This window comes from Trachurus japonicus, chromosome 21, assembly GCF_045865225.1.
Source record: "Trachurus japonicus isolate A0001 chromosome 21, Traja_1.0".
Lineage (NCBI taxonomy): Eukaryota > Metazoa > Chordata > Actinopteri > Carangiformes > Carangidae > Trachurus > Trachurus japonicus.
In genome coordinates this window covers 34,900,986-34,913,062 of record NC_140927.1, presented here as the reverse complement: position 1 = coordinate 34,913,062, position 12,077 = coordinate 34,900,986, and the positions used below count along the sequence as shown (strand labels likewise).

Here is a 12,077-nt window from a genome sequence, read left to right as displayed (position 1 = left end):
GCGCGTCTCTCTCTCTTTTTTTCTTTTCAGCATGCCTATCACCGGTTTGATCAGGGAGTGTTATTCTTAATCTCAACAACTAAACTATCAAGTCGCAAACAAAACTGACACACATTATAAACAAACAGAACTATGCTGCAGTTTGTTTGTCAAGTTAACCTGTCACCTTCAGCACCACGGACAGCGCCGCGGATGAGCCGCGGAGCTGCAGCTGTGAGCGTCTGGGCTCTGGGCTTAGGTCCTGGGGCCTCATTTATCAAAACTGTAAGTAAGCAGTGTAAAACTGCTGCTATTAAATTTTTTGCTTAGGCCTACGGTGAAAAGACACCCAAAATATTTACACCTTTTTCAGATCTATCAAACTGTGCGTGCACAACTCTTCCTGCAATTTCTCTTTGATAAATCAAACTGGATCCAAGAATGGTGCGCTCGTGAACACACCTCATATTCCGCCCCCGGAACGCCTAGACACAACCATATATGGTCAGCACGTGCATATTAATTAGCCATGTGCACTCTGTGGAGCGGCTACAAAGTGACAACAAAGTGACAATGAAGACAACGGGCGGAGGGCGGGGGAAAGAAAGCGAGATACATGGCATCGGGCAATAAATTAGTCAGAAAAATGATCTGGCATTTTAATAAACTACAATAAAAACAAAAACCTCCCAAATCTCAACAAAAGGGAGCAGAAAGAAGAATAATCTTATGTAATCTGCCCCTTTATCCCAGAAAATCTTTTTTTTTTCTTTTACCTATGTTAAAACAATGTAAAGCAGGATTTCCAGGATACTAGTTACCATTACTTTGAACGCCTTTCCACGACACAGTTACAGCTCTACTGGACTCAGTTTAGGTCATTTTCCATTACAGCTGAGTCTGTGTATGAGAAACAGTGTCTCAGATGAAAATAAAAAAAAATCAGAAGGACACGTCTGACTATAACGTAATCAATGTCGGAATAGTGGGACGCTTGAAAAATAATGTTAATGCCGCCATTCCGACAATTAGAAGTCAATGTCAAATAGCGGCATGTCAGAATAGCAGCATGTAACCACTTCAGACTTGGTGACTTGGGTCCTGATCAGGACTCTGCAGTGACTCCGTCCTCCACCTCCAGCTGCTCGTTACCCACACATTAACAACAGCTGCCGACCTTAATGGGTCCGTTAAATAAAGTCCAGTCAGCTGGAACATGAACAGTGTTGGACACAAATATTAATTATGATTGCTTGAATTGAGCACTTTCCAAATTCTCACGGGCACTCTCTACAGCTGTATACAAGCGATGTCGGAAACCATTGACATATTCAATAAGATTATTTGCTTTGACTGTGAATTGTGATGATAGAACTGATTGTTGTGTGTGCCACTGTGTGACTACATGTCGCGTCAACACGTAGTGACGCGAACCGCAGGACTGTGATTGGTCCACTCAGAAGGTCAGTGTGGTGAATTCACCCGTTCTCAGCCTCGACTGGTGGTTTAGTGGTCGGCCAGACCACCTCCGCAAACGTCTTCATCACCTGCACTTCAACATTTGCAATAAAAGCGTTTGTTTTTCAGTTGCCATTGTTTACTGTGACCGGAAGCAAACCCATTAGTTCGACCTCCCGCTGGTTCGACCTCCCATCGGTCCGACAATCGGAGTAATGAGAGTTCGAACTAATGGGAGGTCCTCATTAGTTCGAACTGGACTAGTTAGCATTAGTCCAACTCTCCATTCTTACCGTTCACTATGCATTTATATAATTATTCATATAGGCTCCACCTGTCAATAAGACACACGTGGAAGAAGAGGCGCAGTTTGTGTTTCACCAACGAGGAGCTGTAATTACGCTCGACTTTTACGCACTGCTGCGCGCTCATTAGTGTCCATAATTAAACCATGACACTCATATCAAATCAAACTTACATTACTGACAGGTGGATTGGGTTCTCTCTCTCTCTCTCCCACTCCGAACAGACAGACGGACGCAATCAGAAAGGAAACGGAGGCTGCGCATTCATCAAACGGATCAAACGGATCATGTGCAAAACAAGCATCTAATAACATATAACGCTCATTATGCTTCCAGCCTGTCTAGCCTCTACCTGGTCTTTTTACTAAACTTAACCAACTCCTTTCTTCATTGCCTGAACCTAACCAAAGCCAAATTTACTTTTTTTTTCTCTCAGTCTACTGTCTGCAGGAGCGGCGGCTGCAGCAGGCTCGCGCCCGTGAAGTGAGCTCAAGCCTGATCTGGCTCCTTTCTGGGCCGCGTGTGTGATGTGCGTGTGATGTGTGAGAGAGAGAGAGAGAGATCAATGGAAGAGCTTGTCACAAAGTAGCGATGACAGTTCGAACTAACGGGACCACCCATTGGTTCGACCTCCTATTGGTCCGACTTGTGGTTGATTTTGTCGGAGTAACGGGAGGTCGAACCAATGGGAGGTCGGACCAATGGGCAGTTCCCAGCAAACCAAGGGATCCGATATGAGCCCCGCCCGAAACCCACACAAAGACACAGCCACACACCCCTAGTGGCTTGGTGGTGAATTGCAGAGCAACGCATTCTCTCAATGCAGAACTTGGAATGCTCAACGACGGTGTTGGGTCGACACGGAAGCATAAACTAGGCTTTAGTGAAGCAGAGAGAGCACCAGCCGTGGTGTTGTTCGGCTTGTTGTAGGCCGCCGTGGTGTTGTAGGCCGCCATGGTGTTGTTTGGCTTGTTGTAGGCCGCTGTGGTGTTGTAGGCCGCCGTGGTGTTGTTTGGCTTGTTGTAGGCCGCTGTGGTGTTGTAGGCCGCCGTGGTGTTGTTTGGCTTGTTGTAGGCCGCCGTGGTGTTGTTTGGCTTGTTGTAGGCCGCTGTGGTGTTGTAGGCCGCCGTGGTGTTGTTTGGCTTGTTGTAGGCCGCCGTGGTGTTGTAGGCCGCCGTGGTGTTGTTCGGCTTGTTGTAGGCCGCCGTGGTGTTGTAGGCCGCCATGGTGTTGATTGGCTTGTTGTAGGCCGCTGTGGTGTTGTTTGGCTTGTTGTAGGCCGCCGTGGTGTTGTAGGCCGCCGTGGTGTTGTTTGGCTTGTTGTAGGCCGCCGTGGTGTTGTAGGCCGCCGTGGTGTTGTTCGGCTTGTTGTAGGCCGCCGTGGTGTTGTAGGCCGCCATGGTGTTGTTTGGCTTGTTGTAGGCCGCCGTGGTGTTGTTTGGCTTGTTGTAGGCCGCCGTGGTGTTGTAGGCCGCCATGGTGTTGTTTGGCTTGTTGTAGGCCGCCGTGGTGTTGTTTGGCTTGTTGTAGGCCGCCGTGGTGTTGTAGGCCGCCGTGGTGTTGTTCGGCTTGTTGTAGGCCGCTGTGGTGTTGTAGGCCGCCATGGTGTTGTTTGGCTTGTTGTAGGCCGCTGTGGTGTCGTTAGGCTTGTTGTAGGCCGCTGTGGTGTTGTTAGGCTTGTTGTAGGCCGCTGTGGTGTCGTTAGGCTTGTTGTAGGCCGCCGTGGTGTTGTTTGGCTTGTTGTAGGCCACCGTGGTGATGTTTAGCTTCGCTTCCGCGTCAACCCAACACTGTTGTTGAGCATTCTAAGTTCTGCGTTGAGAGAATGTGTTGCTCTGCAATTCACCACCAAGCCACTAGGGGGGTGTGGCTGTGTCTTTCCGTGGGTTTCGGGGGGCTCATATCGGATTCCTTGGTTTGCTTCCGGTCACAGTAAACAATGGCAACTGAAAAACAAACGCTTTTATTGCAAATGTTGAAGCGCAGGTGATGAAGACGTTTGCGGAGATGGTCTGGCCGACCACTAAACCACCAGTCGAGGCTGAGAACGGGTGAATTCACCACACTGACCTTCTGAGCGGACCAATCACAGCCCTGCGGTTCGCGTCACTACGTGTTGACGCGACATGTAGTCAGGATATTTTGGAGGTGCATCAGGGGTTGTAGGGTCCGCAGAACCATAAGCCAGGCTTAAGACCACAACCGACCACAAGGCCTACAACCATGCAGTATGCTGAAGCTGGGAAGGACACACACACAGTGGTACACACAACAATCAGTTCTATCATCACAATTCACAGTCAAAGCAAATAATCTTATTGAATATGTCAATGGTTTCCGACATCGCTTGTATGTAGCTGTAGAGAGTGCCCGTGAGAATTTGGAAAGTGCTCAATCCAAGCAATCATAATTAATATTTGTGTCCAACACTGTTCATGTTCCAGCTGACTGGACTTTATTTAACGGCCTCATTAAGGTCGGCAGCTGTTGTTAATGTGTGGGTAACGAGCAGCTGGAGGTGGAGGACGGAGTCACTGCAGAGTCCTGATCAGGACCCAAGTCACCAAGTCTGAAGTCAAGCTTCAAGAGAGAAACTGATCAGTCTGATGGAAGATCTGTATGGAGCTTTAATACAAACATCTACCTTTATACTGTATGGAGCTTTAACACAAACATCTACCTTTATACTGTATAGAGCTTTAATACAAACATCTACCTTTATACTGTATGGAGCTTTAATACAAACATCTACCTTTATACTGTATGGAGCTTTAATACAAACATCTACCTTTATACTGTATGGAGCTTTAATACAAACATCTACCTTTATACTGTATAGAGCTTTAATACAAACATCTACCTTTATACTGTATGGAGCTTTAATACAAACATCTACCTTTATACTGTATGGAGCTTTAATACAAACATCTACCTTTATACTGTATGGAGCTTTAATACAAACATCTACCTTTATACTGTATAGAGCTTTAATACAAACATCTACCTTTATACTGTATGGAGCTTTGACACAAACATCTACCTTTATACTGTATGGAGCTTTAACACAAACATCTACCTTTATACTGTATGGAGCTTTAACACAAACGTCTACCTTTATACTGTATGGAGCTTTAACACAAACGTCTACCTACTGGGTCTAACGGGGGGTTGGATTAGACTATGGGTTAAATTTACGACAGAATATGCCATAAACGTCTAACTTTATATTGTATGAAATAATAATAATGACTCTTGAGAGTCAAAGTATAGTTGACACATTGAACACTGGCTAGATCATGTAAAGTATTTCTGCACCACAGACAACGTTTTTAATGTAAGTTTTTATTGGACTTTTCAGAGTTCATCAGATCAACAGCTTTGACTTCAGTTTAACCAACAAGCTCAACAAAATCACAGGATTATATTGTGGCCTCAGGTTTTAAACCTACAGCTCACGAGTAAGGACCTCCACCTCGCCGGCCTCCGTCATGGTGGATGTTTCCCAGTCTAACACATTTCCTCTCTGCTCTCTCCTCCCGGAGTACAGGTCCTGGATGGAGCTGGCTGAGAGGACAGAGTCCCACATGTTGACGTCGGAGATCTCCCCAACGAAACTCTGATTGATGTCAAAACCTCCAAAACCGCCGTCAGCATCCTGACCGAGGTAAACCTTCCCTCCAGATGGAATCGTGTGACCCTTCCTGTAGATTTTGGCCAAGCTCTTCCTCCCGTTCAGGAAGAAGGAAGTTGCACCTGAACTGGACTCCCAGGTGACACACAGGTGAGTCTCCAGAGCCCCGGGCTGAGGGAGTGCGAACAAGGCACTATCTGCAGCCAGGTAGAGGGACAACCTGGACACATGGACATAAAGGCACTCTCAGAGGGTTTTCATCAGTTACGGACCTGATTTAATACCTTAAACTCATCGACATGTGTTGGCCTCAAAGCCGTATTCACGTTGGTGTTAATAATTGTGTTAAGGCAGAATCAGACTACACAAATCCATCAGGTAAAGATAAAAACGTTGTGTAGTCTGAACCCGCACTGAGAGAGGACATCTACCTTCCGTCTTTTTCCAGCCACACGTTGAGTTCATCATCAGGTTGACTCCTGTAGCTAAACAGGATGATGTCTCGCCCTGGAGGGGTGTCGGCCTCCATGGCCACGTTCATTACACAGGGTGAAGGCACTCAGCTGCATCGGCTTCAGAGGAGTCAACTCAACAAGGCTGGTGCTCGTCTGACTGGGAAACACCAAAGTCTTGATGGTGACGCTGCCTGAAGAACAAGTTCAACATCATTCACCTGTAAACTGAAAATAAAATGTGCATTTGTAGTGTCATAGGATCAAATAACGACACAAAGGAAAGGTGAATAGTTACCAGCCGTCCCCATGGAGACAGCAACGAGGAGAAGAACCAAAAGTCTCATCTTTAAAAAGTCAAACCTGCAGAAAGAGAAAATTCACTCATGAACTTGTTAAAGGGAAGTCACATTAATCTTATTAATCTCCAACACTGGTCTGTTTTTCTCTCAGGGTCATTAAAAAAAAAAAGCAGATAAACAACTTGAAAGTCACAAATTTCAAGATGGCCGCCATACTTGTACAATTTCTAATATGCAAAAACCTACATGACAGATTTAGCATATTGCATTAAAGGGATAGTTCAACATTTTTGGCAAATTGGCCCATTGCCATAATCCCTATAGTCATAGCAGTAGGTTCGTTACCTTTAATTGTCGGTGCAAGCTATTTTTAGAACGGCGGAGCAGAGCTGTGAGCTGCTCAGAGCTACGCTACAGAGGCTCATGGGATTTCTTGGTTTCCCTCATCAAACTCATCAAATACACAATCCAACAACTCCACAACGCTCTGGTGGACAAGTTGTGACCTGCACATTCAGTTGTTTTAGAGGTAAATACAGAGACTGCTTGATGAAAAACTGCCCCTGAAGGCAACGCGCATCAGTGATTTTGCATGAATTTACCTCCAAACCATGAATAAACCACGAATAAACCGCTTTTAAATGAAAACAAACATTCACAAATTAGCAGGCTGCTAACTCCGATGCATTTACATTAATCTGTATTGTCCCTTTAAAAAAAAAAAAAACTTTTCTGCAAAATATCAGATAGGAACAGTGATGAACAAATTATTTCTGATCATTTAGATCTGGATGAAGCAGCGCAGGTCGTATGAGAAGGATGAAGGAGTGTACTCACCGTGTCGCTGTGAAGATTCTGCTGCTGAAGATCCAGACGAGAGGTTTTTTATATCATGAGTCCAGAAGCTCCGCCCCCTTAATCGCTCGATGTGCAAACAACACCCGTTGACTTCCCATCAGTCTGTGATGATGCTGTTTACCCTAAACTGGATGTCAACAGACAGCCAGGACACTGACCCGGTTAAAGTGTTTTCAGGTCAGCAACCTGAAGTCATGTTTTTTTATGTGGAACTAGGGATCTATTTTAGGCCCTATCTTATCCACCCTTTATATTAACAATTTAGGCATTGGCATAGCTAATAGTTCTACTCATCTGTACGCTGATGACACAATTATGTATTCTGTTGCTCTAGAGCAAGCTCTAATTAATCTTAAATGAACACTTAATCCAAAAAAGACAAAATATATGATATTCACAAGTTTGCTTTCATCCCTGCCATCACACGGTGGGAAAATGATCTTTCTTTTATCGTAATAGAGCTTGTCTGACAATAGAATGTAGAGAAGAACTTGTTCAGGCCGTTTTCTTATCTGCACTTGATTACGGTGATGTCATTTACATGCATGCCGCTCTCTCCACATTGAAACCCCTTAATACACTTTATCATTCTGCTCTTCGTTTTACGACTGGAGATGTGTTCCCAACCCATCACTGTGTTCTTTATAACAAGGTTGGATGGCCATCCTTAAGTGTAAGGAGGGAACAACATTGCATGGTTTTTATTAACAAAGCCTTACTTGAAATTTTACCTGTTTATCTTACCAGTTTAATCTCACTTAGAGTTTGTAACTTGCACACTCGTTCACAGGATTCCTTGGTTTTACAAATTCCCAGTATCAGGACAGAATTAGGGAAGACTGCCTTTCACTTCTATTCCCCTCAAAAGTGGAATAACTTACAAAGCTGTCTGAAACTGGATCATCTTATTTCTTTAGATAGCTTTAAGAACTTACTATCAAATGTTCTACAGCCTGTATGTAATTGTGGATTATGATTTTGATTGTATTTGAATAAATAAAGGTGAAATGAAAATGTTCATACTTTTTAGAAAAACTAATATTCTCCTAACATCATGTAAAGGTGTAGATTATCTTATTTGAGGTTCATTCATGAAGAGTTCTGGTTCTGACTTTAGGTCATTTGACTTTAAATGATGAACAGATTTCCCAGTATGCATTGCTTGAGAGGAACAACAGGCCAGGCTGAGCCTCTCAAACAGTGGTGATGGCGTCTCGCTCAGTTCACTGAACCAGACGGTGCCAAGTTTTGGCTTCACACGAGGAATCAGAGCCAAATCACACAGAGAGGAGGATGAACGGGAAACGACTGGACACAGTGAGAGTCCAGAGTCTGAGCAGACTCACCTGCTCGTGTCCTCCACCACTCACTTCCAGTTCATCAGAGAAAAGATCAGAGGTTAAAGGGATAGTTCACCCTAGAATGATATTTCGCTCATTATCTACTCACCCTCATGTTGACTAAGGGCTGGAAGAAGTTTCAGAGTCCACCGTCCCTTCTCTGAGTTACAGGGGTGTAGCAGTGCATTTCAATGCAACGGTTGCAAAGGGACACCAGAGCTCTTCGTAAAAAAACACACACAAAAAAACATCCAAATACCTCCATGCTGCTCGTATGTAATGTCCGTCTTGTGCTGAAGCCCCAAATTGCGTAATTGTCCCGAAAAAAATTAAATAAGTCTATATTTTAAGCTTGTTTGTAGCGGAAGCTTCTCAAAGCTCCTCTTCCTGGTCCATCCAAATCTCACGTGATTTGCGCCGGCGTCAGTGCGGTTACTGCGAATCACGCGAGATTTGGACGGACCAGGAAGAGGAGCTTCGAGAAGCTTCCGCTACAAACAAGCTTAAAATATAGACTTATTTAATTTTTTTCGGGACAATTACGCAATTTGGGGCTTCAGCACAAGACGGACATTACATACGAGCAGCATGGAGGTATTTGGATGTTTTTTTGTGTGTGTTTTTTTACGAAGAGCTCCGGTGTCCCTTTGCAACCGTCATATGGACATGCACTGCTACGCCAAGACCCCCTGTAACTCAGAGAAGGGACGGAGGACTCTGAAACTTCTTCCAGCCCTTAGTCAGCATGAGGGGGAGTAGATAATGAGCGAAATATCATTCTAGGGTGAACTATCCCTTTAAGTCTTGTCATCATTTCTGTATATGAAGTCCTCAGTTATGGCTAAATAGTGTTTTGTGAAGCATCACTGACCTTTGACCTATTTATATGTAGTATATAATAAAATAAAAACTAGACTAAAATAGAGCATATGAGTTTGCAGCATGAAAGATTGATTTGTATTAAAACAATTAAGAGGACTCACAGTGCAAATCCAAGATTCCTATTTAAAGTTCTTAAAGGAGTCATCACCTTGTTTTTTACGTATCCAGCCCCCCTTGGATCGCTTTGGATCAATTTGTAAAACTTATTAGAAATTTTTTTATTTTTTTTTTAAATCAAACAGAGCTTGTTCTGACCCTTTTTCGTACCGCGACTTTATCACGCGCAAGGTTTTGACTGGTCCGGATGTGCATTGTATAATATGTAATTGCATGCAGACTCCAAAACATAAACAGCATTACCTACCATCTTTTTACTCCAGTAACCTAGTTCTTATTGTCCTTTCTCCCTGCTGAAAAGGTGCACCTGTGGAAATTGTGATACGATGCCCACTGAAAGAGAGAATGTTTGCTGCAGGGAGACCCCAAAGGTAGATATAATACACAATGAGATCTTTCCTAGTCCAGTGTGCTTTTAAAAATACTACAAACACATGCCTCTTTTTGTTGCACAGGTGCTCAGAAGGATGAACCAGCTCCAAACTCCCCCCATGTGTATGACACAACATCCAGGCTTAGAGCCTGTCTGCCTAAATGTTTTTTCATTACAAAATGCAAGAAACATTTATATGCAGGATTATGCCCATTTACCTATTGGAGGCAATGAGAGGTAAGTTTTAGTTCAGCATCTATGTGGAATTAAAAAACAAACGTAATTACCAATGAGATAACTGTGCATGTCAATGTGATAATAAAAATTGATATATATTTAATAAATATATATCAATCAATTGTTTGTAGCTGTGCATCTTCAACTGCATGGCATTGAAAACCTAAAATATCAAAAACAAAATCAATTTTATTGGTTATCTAGATTCACATTTTAGATTACAATAAAAATGCATTTTAGATAAAATTCTCAATTGTATGCAGGCTTTTTCATATCTAATTCAAATGGACTGCTATGATGGGCTTGGCAAGTGACACCTCAACCTTACGCAGCGAAACAAGAGCATCAACATTTGTTCTCTAACTTGTCATACTAATGTGTTTGAGAAATTATAAAAACAATCAACTATAAACAAGTACCTGAACATACCTTCTGCACTTTAAAAAATGATGCACCGCTGAAGTATATTGCAGCAGAAAGTTGCAAATTCCCAGCTGGTGTGGAGTGACCAATCACTGGCTGACTTTTCCATTGTCTGGTAGTGGCAATGTGGACATCTCTGGACAATGGCACAGAAAGTTCCCCTGATGTTCTTCTTGACATGACAAACTCGGCAGCACACTGGGCACTTCTCAAAGAGCTCCATGAGGCATGTTTCAAAAACCAACAGCTTTCATATTTTGTGAATGGACAAGGGGTCTCCATGAGTGGTGCTGGGGTCTTCCCTATGTTGAGAGAGTGAAAAAAGTCACAAGTGACTAAATTAACTACAAGGATATTTAATGCAAAACATAAAAGTTATTCAAACAAAATAACACAAACTAAAACAAACAAAAGCCAATGATGCAAGGCAGGCGAGGCAGGCGAGGCAGGCGAGCCCAGCAGTCCCCACGCACTGCACCGCACTGCACCGCACCGCCCCCCAGTTTCAGCTGCAGGGTATTTAGCTCAGTGGACCAGGTGAGCCTTGTTTCACTGATTGGGACCTGGGTGGAGCTGTGGGGGAACAAGGAGAGGGAGAGACACTTAAACACACACACACAAGGCCGAACCCCTTCCGGCCGTAACACAACCATGTACAATGAAGACTAGAGGGGCATTTGAAGAGCCCATACCTCTGCCATAGCCAATAGGCTTTATGCACAGCTCCACTACTTATAACTTTAGCCAGTTCCTTCATTCCCTGTCTTACATTATTGGACAACTAACCAATCTAGGTTTGTCTGACCTCACAACAATGGTCAGACACACCTGGATAATTATGGTATTCACAGCTCTAACACTTCCTGAAACTCTGAGGCTCTGTTATTTCCTGTGTAGCAAGCACACCATTTTTGTTAGTTCAATCCAAGGGGGCAGTTGTCGGTAGTGATGTGTCGGTCGCGAACGATCCGGCTCTAAGAGCCGGCTCTTTGAAGTGAACGACGGGAGCCGTTTTAGTTTTTTTTTCTCCTCTGCTTGTTGTAGTGAAAGCCACAGATCGACGGGGGAAGGGGGTAAAAACGAAACTAATCAACCAGCGCATCCAGCACGAGCCTGTGGCAGCACCTCTCTCTCTCTCTCTCTCTCCCCCTCTCTCTCTCTCTAGCTGGTGCGGGCACTCACGCAGGCACATGGACAGGTAGGGTAGTGACAGTAATAAACAAATGCGCTAAATCGCGCTAATGCGTTCAAATTGCTATCCTTCCCCCATCTGACAGTCTGACCATCCGACGGAGGAGGGGGGCATTTGGGCATTTAAATAAGCAGTAAGCAGTTCAAAGGCAGAGTGTAGATTGTGCAAGGTGAAAATCTCATATGGAGCAGGCTCCACAAACACATGCACAGGCACATATGTATGCAGGATGTACAGCATTGACAATTTTGATTTATTATTTTGATTTTGATTTTCATCCATAACTGCAAAAGAAAAGTTAGTCTGGAGCCCTGGACTTTGTTTTTTATAAGCCTACTTTATCATTTATTTTTGTAACACTCTATTCAAGGTTGAGTGTGTTCAGTAAATAAAGGCATAAATGAAAATATTTTATATAATGTTTGTTTTTTTACATTAGTATTTAATTTTACACATAGTTTTGCATTATTTTGGTGATAAGCAACATAAAATCTGAAGAGCCACTTGGGAGCCGAAAGAGCCGGCTCT

At 43.6% G+C, this 12,077-nt stretch overlaps 1 protein-coding gene across 1 annotated transcript; it reads right to left on the bottom strand.

Moving 5' to 3' along the window:
* Positions 1-5,064: 5,064 nt before the first annotated feature.
* Positions 5,065-7,001, bottom strand: LOC146965687 (C-reactive protein-like). The gene is made up of 4 exons (XM_085764249.1): positions 6,965-7,001; positions 6,124-6,188; positions 5,805-6,019; positions 5,065-5,593 (listed from the first exon to the last, which is right to left on the bottom strand). Exons 3-4 carry the CDS (start codon positions 5,912-5,914, stop codon positions 5,188-5,190), a joined length of 516 nt encoding a protein of 171 aa, XP_085620375.1. The 5' UTR covers positions 5,915-6,019; positions 6,124-6,188; positions 6,965-7,001; the 3' UTR covers positions 5,065-5,187.
* Between the last annotated feature and the right edge of the window lie 5,076 nt (positions 7,002-12,077).

Excerpts from the sequence above, each read along its gene's own strand:
- LOC146965687 (XM_085764249.1), bottom strand. The coding sequence starts at position 5,914 with ATGAACGTGGCCATGGAGGCCGACACCCCTCCAGGGCGAGACATCATC. Across the intron at positions 5,594-5,804 it reads TGGCTGGAAAAAGACGGAAG|GTTGTCCCTCTACCTGGCTG; the intron begins GTAGATGTCCTC and ends CCATGTGTCCAG.